This window comes from Polyodon spathula, chromosome 51 (genome assembly GCF_017654505.1).
Source record: "Polyodon spathula isolate WHYD16114869_AA chromosome 51, ASM1765450v1, whole genome shotgun sequence".
Taxonomy (NCBI): domain Eukaryota; kingdom Metazoa; phylum Chordata; class Actinopteri; order Acipenseriformes; family Polyodontidae; genus Polyodon; species Polyodon spathula.
The window spans coordinates 1,848,009-1,865,365 of record NC_054584.1 but is presented as its reverse complement, the minus strand read 5'-3'; the positions used below and the strand labels follow the sequence as shown (position 1 = coordinate 1,865,365).

General features: G+C 44.1%; 1 protein-coding gene across 1 annotated transcript in view; it reads left to right on the top strand.

Moving 5' to 3' along the window:
* vps45 (vacuolar protein sorting 45 homolog) overlaps positions 1 to 15,857 on the top strand; it is a 34,987-nt gene extending 19,130 nt beyond the window's left edge. Inside the window, exons 11-15 of the mRNA XM_041239051.1 lie at positions 953 to 1,111; positions 1,278 to 1,385; positions 1,466 to 1,587; positions 3,941 to 4,072; positions 14,691 to 15,857. Of these exons, the coding sequence (XP_041094985.1) occupies positions 953 to 1,111; positions 1,278 to 1,385; positions 1,466 to 1,587; positions 3,941 to 4,072; positions 14,691 to 14,778 (609 nt within the window). The 3' untranslated portion in view covers positions 14,779 to 15,857. The remainder of the gene's footprint in view (positions 1 to 952; positions 1,112 to 1,277; positions 1,386 to 1,465; positions 1,588 to 3,940; positions 4,073 to 14,690) is intronic.
* The last annotated feature ends 1,500 nt before the right edge of the window (positions 15,858 to 17,357 follow it).

Below are 17,357 nucleotides of genomic sequence, written 5' to 3'. Positions count from 1 at the left end.
ATAATAGAAAATAATAACAATCCTTCTCAGAGCGTTGTCGCTTGTGTAGACTCTCCCGTCAGAGCCAGGCTTGCTGATAAATGATATACCAGCGAGTCCTGGAGAGATTGTGAACGGCATGTTTGACCTGAACACATCGGATTCCAAATCAAAAAGTTAGACAATTCGATTGCGTATCTGGATATCCAGCGGGACATCTTACTGTGAGACTGGATGTGATGTAAACGAAATGTTGAATTGACAGCAAATAAATCTGCTGTTTGATCTGCAAGTCTGGGAAACTGACGCCAAACAAGGCAAAACGTTCCCTTTTTTCACTGTCATAATGAAACCTCCACTCTAAATGTTCGGCTATGTTTTTTTCCATAATTGCTTTATGATTTATTGAGTTCAGTGATTGGTTGCTTAGTTGTAGAAAACCTGATTTGTAAAATATTTGCTATGTAACGGGAACGAGTCCCAGCACAGCACTTCGGTACGCAGTCTCAGAGTCTGACTGTACAAAAAAAACAAATATGATGCACGGCGGGAAAGTTAGGATTAGTTGATAGTTATGTTTTTAAAAAAGAGTTTGTAAATTAATTTTCAGCTTTTTGGCACACCAGCCCATTTTCCTGGATTCATGAAACGGAAGCCATGTGTGCTACATATACATATTATATTAGTTAAATGTAACCGGCCCAGTCGGGCCTGTGGTGCTTCATAACTGCCGGCCAAACTGCGCTCTGTACCGGCCCCAGGCCATCAGGCCATGTTTAATATCAAACCCTGAGATACGAGACTAGGGTGTGTGAACTATGAATCAGCTAAAGAGTCACTTACAACAACATCTCACCCCAAAGACGCAGCACAAGGAGGTTCAGTGACTCGCTCGGGGTCACACACAGTGAGTCAGTGGCTGAGCTGTTAATAACCCCAGTAACACGGCCCCCTCCTTGTGTGTCTCTGTCAGAACGTGCGCAGGCTGCTGCAGAACCCCAAGCTGAGCGAGCTGGACGCGGCCCGGCTGGTCATGCTGTACGCATTGCGCTACGAGAAGCACAGCAGCAACAACCTGCCCGCTCTCATGGAGGAGCTGCACAGGAAGGGGGTCTCCGAGTCCTACAGGAGGGTGAGTGTTGGGGGGGGATACGAATCCTGCTATACTCTGTCACAGTCTCAGATACAAGCCCCGCTGTACTGTGCCACAGTCTGGTACGAGTCCCGCTGTACTGGGCCACAGTCTGATGTATGATTCCCGCTGTACTAGTTTTAATGGTTTCCGTGCTCCTTTGCAGATGGTGCAGGCAGTGGTGGAGTACGGTGGGAAGAGAGTGAGAGGAACTGACCTCATCAACCCGAACGACGCGGTGGCGATCACCAAGCAATTCTTCAAAGGGCTGAAGGTACAGACCCTGCAGATTGTCGACCGCAGCAGACTGCAGCAGCAACCTCTCACTGTGCTTGTGTGTGCTTGTCTGTGCAGGGGGTGGAGAACGTGTACACACAGCACCAGCCTCTTCTACAGGAGACCTTGGACCAGCTGATCAAAGGCAGACTCAAGGACAGCCAGTACCCCTACCTGGCACCCAGCACACTGCGAGACAGGTACCATTCACAGCACTCTGCGAGACAGGAACTCCTTACCCATCACAGCTCCTTCACTCTGCTCAGTGACTTCTATCCCAGCTGCTCTCATTGCACTGCAGTGCGCAGCCCTGTGTGATTCACTGACCCCTCGAGAGCCGTTCTCAGCTCACTTCATTCAGGGGCTCTGTGTCGCTGTGCAGAGAGTCGGCATAGTGGGGTCCTGAATACGGGAAGGAGGCGACAGGACTGCTGTGAGCTGATAGGAGGCAGAAACACCTCTGTCTCTTTATTCATCTTTCTACCTCCCCTTTTTTCTTTCATCAGATGGTTAACAATGTAATTTAAATATAGCAATACAGTTTAATAGAAGATATAAAACCACTTCAGTCCATTTAACCTCTAAGCTTATATTATTATTATTATTATTATTATTATTATTATTATTATTATTATTATCCCACATCCATACTCACACAGTTCACATTGTATACATATCTAGAGACGTGTTTATCAGATTGGGATAAACTTACTATGGTTCTTTTAAACTGTGTCATGATCTCTGGGTATAGTAGACTGTCTGTCTGAATGCCATTCACGCCAGGGTTTGCATACACCTAGAGAAACGCTTGTTGAATTGTGACAAGTACTTGCATTAGCCTGTGGAAAGTACTGAGGCTATAAGCAAAACTTCTTTCCTGGTTGAATTTTGCAGAATAGTTCTTAAGCTTTCTGATACATTTGGCTTGGTGCCCGATCGCTTATATTCCTACAACTGATAATTACAGCAACACATCGCATCAAGGTCCGATAGTTTAATAAAAACAAAGCAAAAAAAACAGGATGGTCCAAGTTAGGCTCGACCTATCCACAGCGATGTACTAATAGTTTTGACCTCCACACGCACACACACACATACAGAGACACACAGACAGACATGCTTAGAGTGTCACAAACCTTACTAGACCCTTTTTTTTTTAATTTAAGGTTGGTGTTTTAAATATCCCTTAGATCAGCTGCGTTAACAACAGGTGCGCAGGACCCCTTAGCAGCTGAGTGTGTGATCTTGGGCAGGGTGTAATCCAAGCTCCCCCTGCCACACCTGTCCCTCCTGGGGAAAGGAGCCACGATCGCTCCTGCTAGTGTGGGGAGCGCAGGCACAGTGTCAGTGCTGAGTGTAGAGAGCTTGGTGGAGTCTGCTGATCTGAGCTGGCACAGGTGCAGAAAGACAGGCCAGGCTTGTCAGTGATGGGCCAGCTGATAGAATTCCAATACTGAGCTTAAGATGTAAATCAGTTCTTAATTGGGGTCAGGGTTAGGGCAGCGGCTCAAAGAGAATATTTCACATGGTCAAAAGAATGTAGTACTGTTTTACACTGTCTCGTCTTTCTACACCAACAGCTATGGCCAAGCATTTTGCATCACCCTGTAGAGTTAACTCAATCTGCTTCTTAAAGTCGAATGAAACCTGCTTAATAATGTACGTTAACATAGTGAAATAAACACTGCTTTGTAGTTTTCCATGTACTTAATGAAAAACTGACAAAAATGGAAATGGTTATTTGATGTGTGTTCTGAATGGTTTGCCAGTCTCTCTGGTGAGTGGTGTGTGTTGTGAGTGGTTTGCCAGTCTCTCTGGTGAGTGGTGTGTGTTGTGAGTGGTTTGCCAGTCTCTCTGGTGAGTGATGTGTGTTGTGAGTGGTTTGCCAGTCTCTCTGGTGAGTGGTGTGTGTTGTGAATGGTTTGCCAGTCTCTCTGGTGAGTGGTGTGTGTTGTGAATGGTTTGCCAGTCTCTCTGGTGAGTGGTGTGTGTTGTGAATGGTTTGCCAGTCTCTCTGGTGAGTGGTGTGTGTTGTGAATGGTTTGCCAGTCTCTCTGGTGAGTGGTGTGTGTTGTGAATGGTTTGCCAGTCTCTCTGGTGAGTGGTGTGTGTTGTGAATGGTTTGCCAGTCTCTCTGGTGAGTGGTGTGTGTTGTGAATGGTTTGCCAGTCTCTCTGGTGAGTGGTGTGTGTTGTGAATGGTTTGCCAGTCTCTCTGGTGAGTGGTGTGTGTTGTGAGTGGTTTGCCAGTCTCTCTGGTGAGTGGTGTGTGTTGTGAATGGTTTGCCAGTCTCTCTGGTGAGGTTTGCCAGTCTCTCTGGTGAGTGGTGTGTGTTGTGAATGGTTTGCCAGTCTCTCTGGTGAGTGGTGTGTGTTGTGAGTGGTTTGCCAGTCTCTCTGGTGAGTGGTGTGTGTTGTGAGTGGTTTGCCAGTCTCTCTGGTGAGTTGTGTGCGTTGTGAATGGTTTGCCAGTCTCTCTGGTGAGTGGTGTGTGTTGTGAATGGTTTGCCAGTCTCTCTGTGTTCTGAATCAGCTCTGTTGTGTCTCTCTCCAGGCCGCAGGATATTGTTGTGTTTGTAATCGGAGGCGCGACATACGAAGAGGCGCAGAGCGTGTACAGCCTGAACCGCAGCACCCCCGGGGTCCGAATCGTTCTGGGAGGAACCACCATCCACAACACCAAGAGGTGAGGGGGGCACTGCTGGGCACCTCGTCAAGCAGACTAGCTTTATAACTACAAGAAATTGAGACAAGTAGGGATGAGGAAGCGGGTGCCTTCAATGCTGATAAGACTAAACTGTGAAGAATTGTTTTAACATTTAAGAAATGTTAAAGCCTTTGGTGTTACAGGGATAGAAATAAGACTCCTACTGCATAGCAGTTTCACCCATTCCATGTTTTAATACAAGCTTGATTAGCCACAGTGGAGGCTGTGTGGTCCAGTGGTTAAAGAAACAGGCTTATAACCAGGAGGTCCCTGGTTCAAATCCCAGCTCAGCCACTGACTCACTGTGTGACCCTGAGCAAGTCACTGAACCTCCTTGTGCTGCGTCTTTGGGGTGAGACGTTGTTGTAAGAGACTCTGCAGCTGATGCATAGTTCACAAGCCCTAGTTTTGTATCTAGTAAAGCTCTTTGTGAAGGTGGTCCACTATGAAAGGTTCTATATATCCAAATAAAAATGATAAAAATGATTTATTATAGGTAATAAGTTCAGGTGTGTCTTATTGAACTTATAGTAAAACTATGGAAAGGGAGTCTTATTGAGGTGAAACCACTTGAAACTAAGACAGTTAGACAAACGTTTTGACATAGAGGTTACAGTATATAAGAAACGAAGGGGTTAATCAGCCTATTTTTCTTCGCTAGCTGTTTATCTTTAGCACCACTGTCGCCGTAGTTGCTCTTGGGTCTGGAGACTGTCCGGAATGACAAAGGCTCTTGCTGTAGCCAGTGAAAAGGTTAACAAGCAGGCAGCTGGAAACACTGGGCCACTCTGCTGCACAAAAGGGGTTCAGAACTCTGTGCATTCCATGCAGAATGTTGGGAATGTCTGGGAGAGAGTTGCTGCACCAACCTCCGACAATCGACAGTTTGTTTCCTTGTGCAATTACAGCAATGTGTAAAAGGGCTTTTGATTGAAATCGCTGGGCTGGGTGCCAGATTCTCATGCCTGCAGGGAAGTGAAAGCTAAGATGGGGTTATGACAGCTGTCAGGATTCCCCCCCCCCCAAACAGGAACAGGGGTCTCTTGATGGCAGGGATTACAAACTAGAAGAAAACAGCTGCTTGTGGTCAGGGAGCTGTGGGCTGCACTTACAGTATAGTGAAGGATTAAAAGAGAGGTCTTAAGTGACGTTTTGAAAAACATTTTTAAAAAATACAGGGGATATACACTGCTTTTAACCTCATCTCACCTCCTCGACAGGGTAGAATCAGCGAGGGCCGTGCATCACACACACTGCCTGTTACACCAGCCATGATATTGAATCCTGCTCCTCGATACTCCTGGAGCACCCACTAGATCAGATCCCCTTTCTTCTTTGTCCCGCTGTCTTCATTCTGCTCCAGCGAGCCAGCACATCCTAACGGGCCCATGCCAGGGGTCACAACAAAAGGAAGATCCAGAAATAGCCAGCCTGCTTGCATCGCTGGACGCAGATTGCTTTGTGATTTGAGATTGCTTTGTGATTTGCACACCTGACGTTTCTCTGTCGGCAAAGCTTGGCTGCTCCTCTGACAGGAGATCGATCAATTGGTTAGCTCCAGATTTGTACAGAGTTTTCCCGTTGTTGCTGTCATTCGTTGGCAAAGTGGACCCTTTCTCTTGGAGTGAGGAGCAGTTCAGTCTCCATGCAGACCTGTATACAGGTCTTGGAACTATAACTACGCTCGGAACTTTGTGGTGTAGGAAAGGTGATTAATCAAGTAGTTGTATGTATCTATTTCTAATTGTGTAATTTTTTGGTATAGGATTTTTTTAATTCTGTAAAGTTTTAAGAAAAACTTAGATGAGAAAGTGAAGTAGCAGGCTAGTGCAGGGGCGGCTAACCCTGGTCCTGGAGAGCCACAGTCCTGCAGGTTTTGGGGTATCTTTAAATCCTCAGTGTTTAAAGACCTGGAGCAAAATGTTAGCGCTGAGCAATTAAGAAAAATAACTGGTTCAATTAAGCCCAAAGGCATGTGTTGACCATTCTGAACTGTCCATGGTGTCGTACGGGAGCCCTACCTGTGAGGGTACATTGTAGCTGTTGTGTAATGACAGGATCAGTCTAGAAACTGCTGTTCGTTAGAAATGTGATTATGCAACACTTTCTAATTGAGTAATGAGATCAATCAATGACTTTGTCCACATCCTTCCCTGCGCAGCAAGCCCAGGGCAATGTCACTCTGCCTGGTACAGGGCTGTGTGAAGACCTGTCAATGTCATGACAGTGTTGATTTGTATTCTGCAGTATTGATACACAGAATTCCACCAACTGCATCAATAGCAGCATTTTCTTTCCATGTTCCTGTTTCCATGCGAGAGCGTGGCTGGAATGGACGAAGCTGTGGGCCTTGAATGGCTCCAGGTCCAATTAATGAATTATTCAGTTGAGTTAAAATGGGCAGGTGTGTATAGAAAGCTACATCTAGCCTGTCTGTGCAGTCCTGTAGAAGTTGCCAAAAGGTTGAGTGTATGCTGTTATTTGTTCTCATTCAGTTTGCACTTGATTGACGCTCCCTGGCGTTCTTATGTTCCAATCCACTCTCATTGGCTGTTGGAGGGCACATCCTAGTATCACCTTTCTGAGTGTTTAAATAATGGAGGAGTCAGTAAGTGATGGTTCAGTAATGCACTGGAATAGAAACTTGTCCCTGTTTTATTGTCCTTACCAAAGAGACTCTATAGCAGCGGTAATGACAAGAAATTAGTCCAAGTTCTTACCTCTCAAGTGAGCCATTGACGATCACGCTAGGACTTGTAGAACCGGAGAAATGACGTTCAAAGTGCCGAGCGTGGCAGTGAAACTGCAGTGAACAGAGCCCAAATGCGGCTTCCATGTGTTTTATATTTTAAGTGTTTTTCCCAGCTTAATGCATGAATGTTAACAAATTCTGAAGTTTTGTACATTTTCTGGTATTATAATATGCAGAGAAGGCGTGGAAGCAGAGACCTTGAGAGCAGCTCTACAGCATGCAATGCCACATCAAGCACTTCAGTGGGCTCATACAGCTTCAGATTTAGCTGGCAAAATAAATATTTATATTGTGAAAACCCAGATTGTTTTTTTCAGGTTTAATTGCTGAACGATAATGTTTTTCAGATTTATCTGTTAGGTAAAGGTTAAGTGTAAAATATATATATATATATATATATATATATATATATATATATATATATATATATATATATATATATATATAATGTTGACTCCCAAGTTTACATTTATGATGCGTGTTTTCAATATTTCTACACTGTATCTGAAAGTGCTGTTTTGGTGATTGATGGGGGGGTGTCAGGATGGCGTGTGTGGTGACGTCACCCCCAGTGGAAGCACTCAGTACTGCAGGTGAAATGTGAATTGCGCTGTTGCGCAGTTTAATCAATAAACAGAAAATGAAAGGTCGAACAAACGAAAAACACTTTGTAAAATAAAACGGCACAGTAGCCAAAACGAACAGGCAGACAAACGGTGGACGGACAAGCAAGCATGGTGCTGGTTGTAAGCCAGCACGTAGCGATCGCTCATCTTAGTTTTTACCTCCTGTCCACACCTGTTCTCCACTCAAGCACACAACCCCGAGTGTGTGAAAACATGCTGCTTTTATGCAGCTGTACTGAGACTCGATTGCTAATCAATCATTCAACTGGAGTCTCGGTACAACTGCACGTGAATTAATAAAGTGCAATTCCCCGTGCTCGCATATTATTACATTTTACCTGCACGTGAAGTGCTGTGCAATCCTCGTGCCTAAATACAAATACATTTGAAATCCCTCGTGTTCATAACCGAATTATATCTCGTCTACCAATGACTGTACACCAACATTAACACACTACAACGGTTTGTCTGTAGAGCTGCGTCTCGGACCCTGATCACACACGAGCATGTCGCTATTAATGACTTTTATAAGGGAGCTTCTCCTCACTGCTTTGTGTGTTCTCTTCAGTGGATTGCTGTGTGATATTCCTCAGGTGAGCCTTTGCATTCGCGCATTTTTTGAACCCGTCTCCAGTAAACCCAGTTGGATCAAAACGATAGCAGCAGTGCATCTCAGAATCACATCTAACCTGTGATCATTTAGAGATGCCTCAAATTGCATTTTAAGATCTCTTGAAATATTTAACGATATCCCTAAGTCATTTCGAGATATCTCAAATTGAATTAGAGATATCTTTAATTGCGCAGTTAGGATATCTAAAACTCATTTTAAGATATCTGTAAATCAATTAGAGACATCTAAAAATGAAATCTCAAATTGATTTACAGATGTCTTTAAATACTATGGAAACCATGTGGATTTTGCTAGCATGGTATGCCAAACTGCCATTTAGAGATCTTTTAAAAATTGAAACATTTTGTTCATTTAGAGATGTCTCTGAATCATTTTTTAAGTACTGTATTCTGTAATAATTTTGTCTAATAGTTAACATCATAGTATGCATCGTATACAAACCAATGGAATACGCGTGTGAGTGTATTAATAGAGAGAGCGTACATGTGTGCCTGTCTCCAGTCATATGACTGAACGCGGTGAACTCATTGGTTGTTGACTTTGAGACTTGCGAGTGGGTGTGACACACTGCCACGATGCAAGGGAATGGCGTCGCAAAATATGAAACCTGTTTAAACTTTGCAAGCTGATTGAAATCGATCGGCCAATCCTGTAAAACCGCATCGCAAAGCAGAACACGCTGCCCGATGTGATTTGAAAAATTACATTGCAAAGCATAACACGCATTTCAATGTACTGTTCATGCACCATGAAGCATGTTGTAGTTCTGGTTACTGCTGTAGTTTTGAATAATGAAATGAGTGACAGAGCAGCAGAACACAGTCCAGTAACAGCAGCTGTCTGTGAGTAGATTATACTTCTGCATATAGTTCATGTTCCTGGATATTGCTCAATTCAGCATGTGTCAGCATTCTGTCCTCGGGCTTGAAGTGAAAAAAAAAAACAAAACCATCTGTGCCCAACATAAACTGTTTTGAGTTTTTTTCTCACCCTAATCAATGCATTCTGAGATGAGCACTGTTGAAAACATTGCAGAAGTGTGTCCATAGCTCCACTCAATCATGCAATCCTGTTTCCAGGTGACAACTTACTAGAAATCAAACGTTTAACAAAATAATAAGGGCATAACGCTATAAGGGCATAACGCTAATAGGAGACGCACGGCTTATCATCTTGCTACTCAAGCGTCTCATACCAAGGAGTGTGCAAACAGGGTGGTGTTAACTTCAGAGCTGCGCTGTGTGTTCTAGGGGCTGGATGACGTCTGCACGCTAGATAGGATGCACTGAAATACTGACCAATCCTTAACAGTCATTGATTGCATATACGCTATTTATAGTGATATTCATAATGTTCTTCAGTATGAAATGTTTATGTGCATGGCTGTACCCTGGAAGTATAGCAGTGTGACTCACGCTGAGTTTGTAATCACACATTTAAAAACAGCTTGTGTGTGTTCTTCAGTACTGCAGTTGTGCTGGAACCTCTGCAGTCTTTCAGTCCTGCTTCTTCCAGCTCTGGCCAAAGTATTAACATCATCTACTATTTTAGGATTGAGACATAACAACAACTATATGAACATAGTTGAGATCTTTTATTTAACATCCTGTAATCAAAGAAACTACAAAATAGCAAAATACTGGAAGCCATAATAGTAGTACACTATTTCATGTTAGATTTTGGAAATGTCACATTTTTCAGTGACAGTTTGTGGATAAGTATATGGAAAACTCCGAAGCGGTATGTTATTCCATATGTTAACCTAACATTATTCAGCAGGTTCCATTCAACTTTATAAAGCTGGATGAGTTAATTCTATAGGGTGATGCTAACCCTAGCTGTGCATTTCAGTACTCGGTTTAATGCTGGCGCAGGCACGGCTGAAACATTTCTCTGCTTCACTTCCGTTAGAACGATGCGCGGGTCACAAACAGAGGTGCAATCAGCAGTCCGTTTCCTAATCAACAATAATCAATGCCTGGAGAACACTTCAGTATTGAAAAGCATGAAGATAGCCTGGGTTCCGTTAGATTCTGCCATCTCGCATCACAAAATAGAAACAGGACCAAGGAAAGCAGCAATTACTGGGACAATTACTTACACAAGAAAAGCCATTGTGATCCGTAATCAATGAATCGATTTATTGATGCATGTGTAGTGATGGCTATCAAATTAGTGGTGTCTGACCATCAGAGTGTCTCGCCAGTAGTTTGACATCGACTAACCCGACTTAGTATAGGAGATGAGAGAGGGTGGGAATGCTGGGAGAGCGTCGAGTCCAGTGGCTTCTCTTTCAATGACGTGTTTCAGCCCCCCCGCCCCTCCGATGACTGTAACTGTAGAAGTTGGCAGTCCCCCCCCCCCCACCTCGGAGCCCTCAATTATTCAGCGCAGGACGGTGTCCTGTGTCACAGCTTTCGATACTGCAGAGACACGGAGAGTCACCAGGACCCCTGTACCTGTCTCCAGCTCCCTATTCCACTGTCTGTAGATGAAGCAGGTGGTCTTGGTAAAGTTAACAAAGGAAAATCCATTCCTGTTTGTTTCAAGCAAAAGTTATAATATTGGAGTTGAAACATCAGAGTTTTCTTAACTTGACTATCTTGATTTCACTTTTATCATTTTTAAATTCTGAAGATTAAAGTACCCCTCGTTAGAGCTCTCCGAATCTGTCGAGGGGATGAGGCAGAGTGTTCTGGGAGGACAGGTTTATGGTTACACTGGAGTATCAGATTGTACTTTGAGATTAGACATGATTCTGAGTGCTCTGTTGTGATTGAGTGCTCTGTTGTGATTGAGTGCTCTGTTGTGATTGAGTGTTCTTTTGTGATTCTGAGTGCTCTTTTGTGATTCTGAGTGCTCTTTTGTGTTTTCAATGTCCATATAATCTTCCAGTGGGAAGTGTAGCACTGACATCTTTTATGAGCGATCGTACCAAAAACTACAAATTCCACTGAGAACTGCATTCCACACTCACTGTAATGTGAGCATCTTTACAGATTGCATGGTAGATTGTTCTGGCTGGAGCCCCAGTTAGTCAGGATTGAGTTTTCCACATTGGTTTCATGGTGCTGATGGAAATGCTTTTAGGTAGTCCAAGGTTAGGTCTATAGGGAGCACTTCTTTTAGTGTGTGTGTTTTGTATCTACACTGCAAATCCAAACATGCCTCCATTCTAGCACTGTATCCTTTGTGATCGTGCCCTAAGAGAGTAACGCAGTCCGGGCAGCTGTGTTTAATCATTCTGAAGGCTTCTCCCTAGGATTAGCCTGTTCTATCCCTAACCGTGTACATGAGACAATTCCTGCTAAAGTTCGTCAGCCTCACAGAGCCGTGCTGATCCTGTGTTTTCATTATGCTGCAGTCTGACCGGCTGGGCCAGTCTGGGGCTCGGACTCGGCCAGTCAGGAATCAATAGCAAGAAGATGCCCAGTGCGCTGGCACAGTGCTGCAGCATGACCCCTGCAATGGGCATGGGCAGCTGGGGCTCTGGAGACCATTCTACCATTCAGGTGTAAGAGCTTTAATCAGATAAGCTGCTGCTTTGGGACATGTCTAGAGGTTTAATTATTCCAGTCGTGTCCTTAACTGTTTAATTGAGCCAAGGACGTAGTCTGGAGGGTCGGAGTGTCTCATCATAGCCTCCTTTGTGAGTGCGGCCCTCAGTCAGTCATGTGGTTAGATAACGCTGGTGAAGACATTCGCCAAATCTGTGGTCTCTATATCTGTGTATATATATATATATATATATGTATGCATGCTTGTGATTATAAGAGTGATTCTTGCACATTTGTTTGTACGCTCACAAGCACAATCAGTCACAACAGCATTTTTATTTTTCATTTCAACCTTAAACACCCTTTTAGAACGGCAGTGACACGGCTGTGCAGCTCTGTGGAGATCAGTACAGTTTGCCTGCCACAGATTGGAGATTGTGTTTTACTGGCTGCCTCCCTGCCTGAGGGGATTGGTTTCCCAGCTCAATAGCTTTGCTATCTTGTACCCAGGTGCCCTCTCTGACCCTGCCAGTGCACGGTGTGGAGTCTGTACAGTAGAGACCGGGGTGGCGGCTGTTTTCACACACACATTGGTGTACGTCCAGGGTGGATCAGATAGCCCTCAGAGTGTCCTTTATACCCAGGGATTGGGTTGCGATGAATGTTTTATCAGCCTGTGTTAGACGACACTGATCCTCGTTAGGAGCAGGTCTGCAGGATCTGTGCAGGAGACCCAGGGAGGCAAAGAAGCAAACAAAGCAGCTCTCCGCTTCATCAACACTGTATTGTTTATATACAGTGGCTCTCAGAAGTATTCACCCCCCTTGGACTTTCCCACATTTTATTGTGTTACAACATGGAATAAAAATTGATTTAATTAGGAGTTCTTGCCACTGCTCAACACAAAAAAGTCCATAATGTCAAAGTGAAAAATAAAAATTAACAAATTGTTCTAAATTAATTACAAATGCAAAACAGAAAATAATTGATTACATAAGTATTCACCCCCTTGAGTCAATATTTGGTAGAGGCACCTTTGGCAGCAATTACAGCCATGAGTCTATTTGGATAAGTCTCTACCAGCTTTGCACATCTGGACACTGCAATTTTTGCCCATTCTTCTTTGCAAAATTGCTCAAGCTCCATCAAGTTGGATGAGGACCTTTTGGTGAACAGCAATTTTCAAATCTTTCCACATATTCTCAATTGGATTGAGGTCCGGGCTTTGACTGGGCCACTCCAGGACATTGACCTTTTGGTTTTTAAGCCACTCCAGTATGGCTTTGGCTGTATGTTTGGGGTCATTGTCCTGCTAGAAGATGAATCTTCTCCCAAAGTCCCAGGTCTCTTAAACACTTCAGCAGGTTTTCCTCCAGGATTTCTCTGTACTTTGCTGCATCCATTTTGCCCTCTATCTTCACAAGCTTTCCAGGCCCTGACGCAGAGAAGCATCCCCATAGCATGATGCTGCCACCGCCACGCTTCACGGTAGGGATGGTGTTCTCAGGATCATGTGCGGTGTTAGGCTTGCGCCAAACATAGAGCTTAGCATTGAGGCCAAAAAGCTCTATTTTGGTCTCATCAGACCATAGAATCTTCTTCCATTTGGTTTCAGAGTCTCCCACATGCCTTCTGGCAAACTCTAGCTGAGATTTGATTTGAGTGTTTTTTTTTTTCCCAAAAGTGGCTTTCTTTTTGCCACTCTCCCATAAAGGCCAGTTTTGTGAAGCACCCGGGCTATTGTTGCTGTATGCACAGTGTCTCCCAGCTCAGCCGTGGAAGACTGTAACTCCTTTAGAGTTGCCATAGGCCTCTTGGTGGCCTCCCTGACTAGTCCCCTTCTCGCCCGGACACTCAGTTTTTGAGGACGGCCTGTTCTAGACAGATTCACAGTTGTGCCATATTCACTCCATTTCTTAATAATGGACTTTACTGTGCTCTGGGGGATATTCAATGCCTTGGAAATGTTCTTATATCCTACCCCTGATTGGTGCTTTTGAAGAACCTTATTCCAGATTTGCTTTGAATGTTCCTTCGTCTTCATGATGTAGTTTTTGTTAGGAAATGTACTAACCAACTGTGGGACCCCCCAGAGACAGGTGTATTTAACCTGAAATCATGAGAAACACCTTAATTGCACACAGGTGGACTCCAGCTAATTATGTGACTTCTAAAGACAATTGGTTGCACCAGAGCTTATATAGGTGTGTCATAGCAAAGGGGGTGAATATTATGCAATCAATTATTTTCTGTTTTATATTTGTAATTAATTTAGAACAATTTGTAGATTTTATTTTTCACTGTGACATTATGGACTTTTTTTGTGTTGATCAGTGGCAAAAACTCCTAATTAAATCCATTTTGATTCCATGTTGTAACACAATAAAATGTGGAAAAGTCCAAGGGGGGTGAATACTTTTGAGAGCCGCTGTATAAGCTACAGCTCTGGCCAAAGGGTTTGCAGCACCTGGAATGTTAGGATTGATCATTAGCATCATTGAGATCCTTTGTTTAACATCATGTAGTCAAAGAAACTATAAAATGATATTGCAAGGGTCTACTGGAAGCCATAATAGCAGCACAGTATTTCATGTTAGATTTCGGAATGTCATGTTTTAAAATGAATGCTCTGATTTTGAGTTTGCAGCAGTGGCGATGGGAATGAATGTTACTGACCTGCTTGTTTTAATGGAGTTGCTTTATTCCTGCTGGGCGGAACATTTAAATCATGTGACAGTGCAACCTTTCACCTCTGCCCTGCTCTATGTAAAGGTGAAGTAGGTGGGCAAAGTTGAATGGTGACACTGGCAGATGATTTGAATGGAATGAGGAAGGCTTTTCAGTGCCTGGCTCTTAAGATTCCCCAGACAAGCTCAATGCAAGTTCAAAGCCAGGTAAAGGCAGATTTAGAGAATTGGAATAACGCGATGTGGGAGCAACACAACCCAGAACCACGCAGAAAGATTGGCTCACATAGGAAGGGGATTTTAATAAGGGCTTTTACAATTGCTTTAGAAGCTGCCTGCTCTTGAAGGCCAGCAGTTTCTGTACAGTAACCCCCCCCCCCCCCCCTGTGTCTCCTTCACAGCTTCCTGGACGAGGTCATGGCAGCCACGACCCCCGGCCGCGGAGCCGAGAGGTCACAGGGGTCAGGCAGGCCAGCGAGCAGGCGCTGAGGCAGGACCCGGGTCACTTCCTGTCATTCTCTCTCAGCTTCCTGCTTCAGGAGGAAGGAATCTTGGAGATGGGGAGCAAAGGACAGGAAGAACTGCACCTGAATGAAACCTCACTTGCATCTGTTTTGTAACGCGAGTGCCCTCTTTAAACTGTCATCTTTGAATATGCCTCTTGCAGTGCTAAACCTCACAGTGAAGACTGAAGCTGTATGAGATGCAAACATGGATGCAAAGTTAGGACCTGACACTGAGCAAAAGTACACTAGTGGACCTGCAGAAGATCCAATACACATATATTCCCCCTCTGGTGGTTCCATTAACATTGAAACAGCTTCCACACTCAACACTTCATCATTGTAGTCAAAGTTCCCATGTTATAGAGCCCTGTCCTTTCCAGAGCATTACAACCACTGTAGCAGCATTGCGTCTCTCAACACTTCAACACTGCAGACCAGGGAGGAGGGTCACAGCCTCCCCAGATCAGGGCACCCACCTGGAAACTGGAAAACACACCATGTAATATCCACTGCCTTTCTTCATGAAAAAAAAATTACCATTTAAAATAAAATCAAAAAATGAATTGCATGCTTGCCATAACGTGTGCGTCTTTCAGACAGGAAAATGTGACATCTATTGGGTAAGATTTACTGGAATTACTGCCAGGTCATACATTCCTATCTCTCTCTTTGTCTCTCTGTCTCTGTCTCTCTCTCTGTGTTCTGTGTCTCTCCTCTCTCCAGGTCTCTGGGTTTCACTTCAGGACTCGCTCCAAGTCACATCCTCCCTGACCTTCCCATCGTCTCAAACTTAAATCTTCGCAGCCTCCTGATTTATTGAGGGGAGGCACATTGTTGTCTTTAATTAACTCCTATTTTTTTTTTTAAAAGGAGAAAAAAATAATTTAATGTTACAAAATGAGAAACAGCCTCTGAGTCTGCTGAAGAGAACGTTGGTTGTGTCACTTTGTGGTTTGATTCTGTTTTTGTAAAATTAACAGGTGTTTTACCTCTTTTAAAAAAATCAATAACTAAAGACAGGAGTAAAGGCTTTGAAAACGTGTCCCATAGGGTTCTGTTCACAAACCTAGGGTTCTGTTCACAAACCTTTAACTGATTAGTTTAAAAAAAAAAAGTCTCTTTTTAGGAATAAAATCAAGTTTGCTATTCCTGAAACTGCTCATGTAACCATCAATAGTCCAGAACCGTTTCAAGAATAGCGGCTTCATGTCATAACGAGAAACGTTCTTTAAACGAGTGCCGGGAGAAGCTTTGTGAATAGAGGCCATGGTTGGCTCTTGCTGTCTGGACAGAGTTGCTGCTCTTCTGCTTTGTCATCCTCAGATATCAGTGATTTTCCAAAGCAAGACGAGTGGAATATGAAGGAAATGGGGTTTAACACGGGTGTAGAATTCTAAAACTCTGATGTACAAGAAATTCTGTAATATTCGTGACTGTGTGTGAATGTTTCAAACTTGTATAAAATAAAAGAGAAAGAAAAAGAAATGTTGAAGTGTTTCCCATTCTTCAATACCTGTCATCCTGCACTGCACAACTATCCTGCACTGCATGCACAACTCATCCTGCACTGCACTGCATGCACAACTATCCTGCACTGCATGCACAACTCATCCTGCACTGCACTGCATGCACAACTGTCATCCTGCACTGCATACACAACTGTCATCATACATTGCACTGCATACACAACTCATTCTGCACTGCACTGCATACACAACTGTCATCCTGCACTGCACTGCATACACAAGGTGCTTCTGCAGCTGCTGTGCAGAGCTGTCTTACCAAACGTTTTGCATCTGCAAATATGGGTTATAAAATGGGAGTGTGTGGTTTAATTAGATTGTTATACACATAAAAACATACATAATCTTGTGATGACCCAGAATACGTTGTGGTTTAACCTGGCCATGTGTATATCTCACCTTGTAAAGCATTTCCTGCAAACCTGCCCGTTTGAGCTCTATCTAACTAATGGAAGGTTCTAAGTTACATCCCATCCTTTTAGCACCACAGTATCTGGGAACCTAGTCTGACTTCTGTGTTCAATGCAGGGTTTACCACAAACTGCTTTCAATTCCACTGATTTCCAAAAAACACTTCAGCATTTAATATTGGGGGAGTTTTGCTTTTTAGAGAAGGGAGTGTATGCCTTCCTCCTTCCCCTGCATTCCAGACAGACAGGGTGTGGTGTGCCAGGGCTGCAGCAGGGTTACATTGCACTGACTCGATCCTTTCCCTGCATTCCAGACAGGGTGCAGTGTGCAGGGCTGCAGCAGGGTTACATTGCACTGACTCGATCCTTCCCCTGCATTCCAGACAGGGTGCAGTGTGCAGGGCTGCAGCAGGGTTACATTGCACTGACTCGATCCTTCCCCTGCATTCCAGACAGGGTGCAGTGTGCAGGGCTGCAGCAGGGTTACATTGCACTGACTCGATCCTTCCCCTGCATTCCAGACAGGGTGCAGTGTGCAGGGCTGCAGCAGGGTTACATTGCACTGACTCTATCCTTCCCCTGCATTCCAAACAGAGGGTGCAGTGTGCAGGGCTGCAACAGGGTTACAT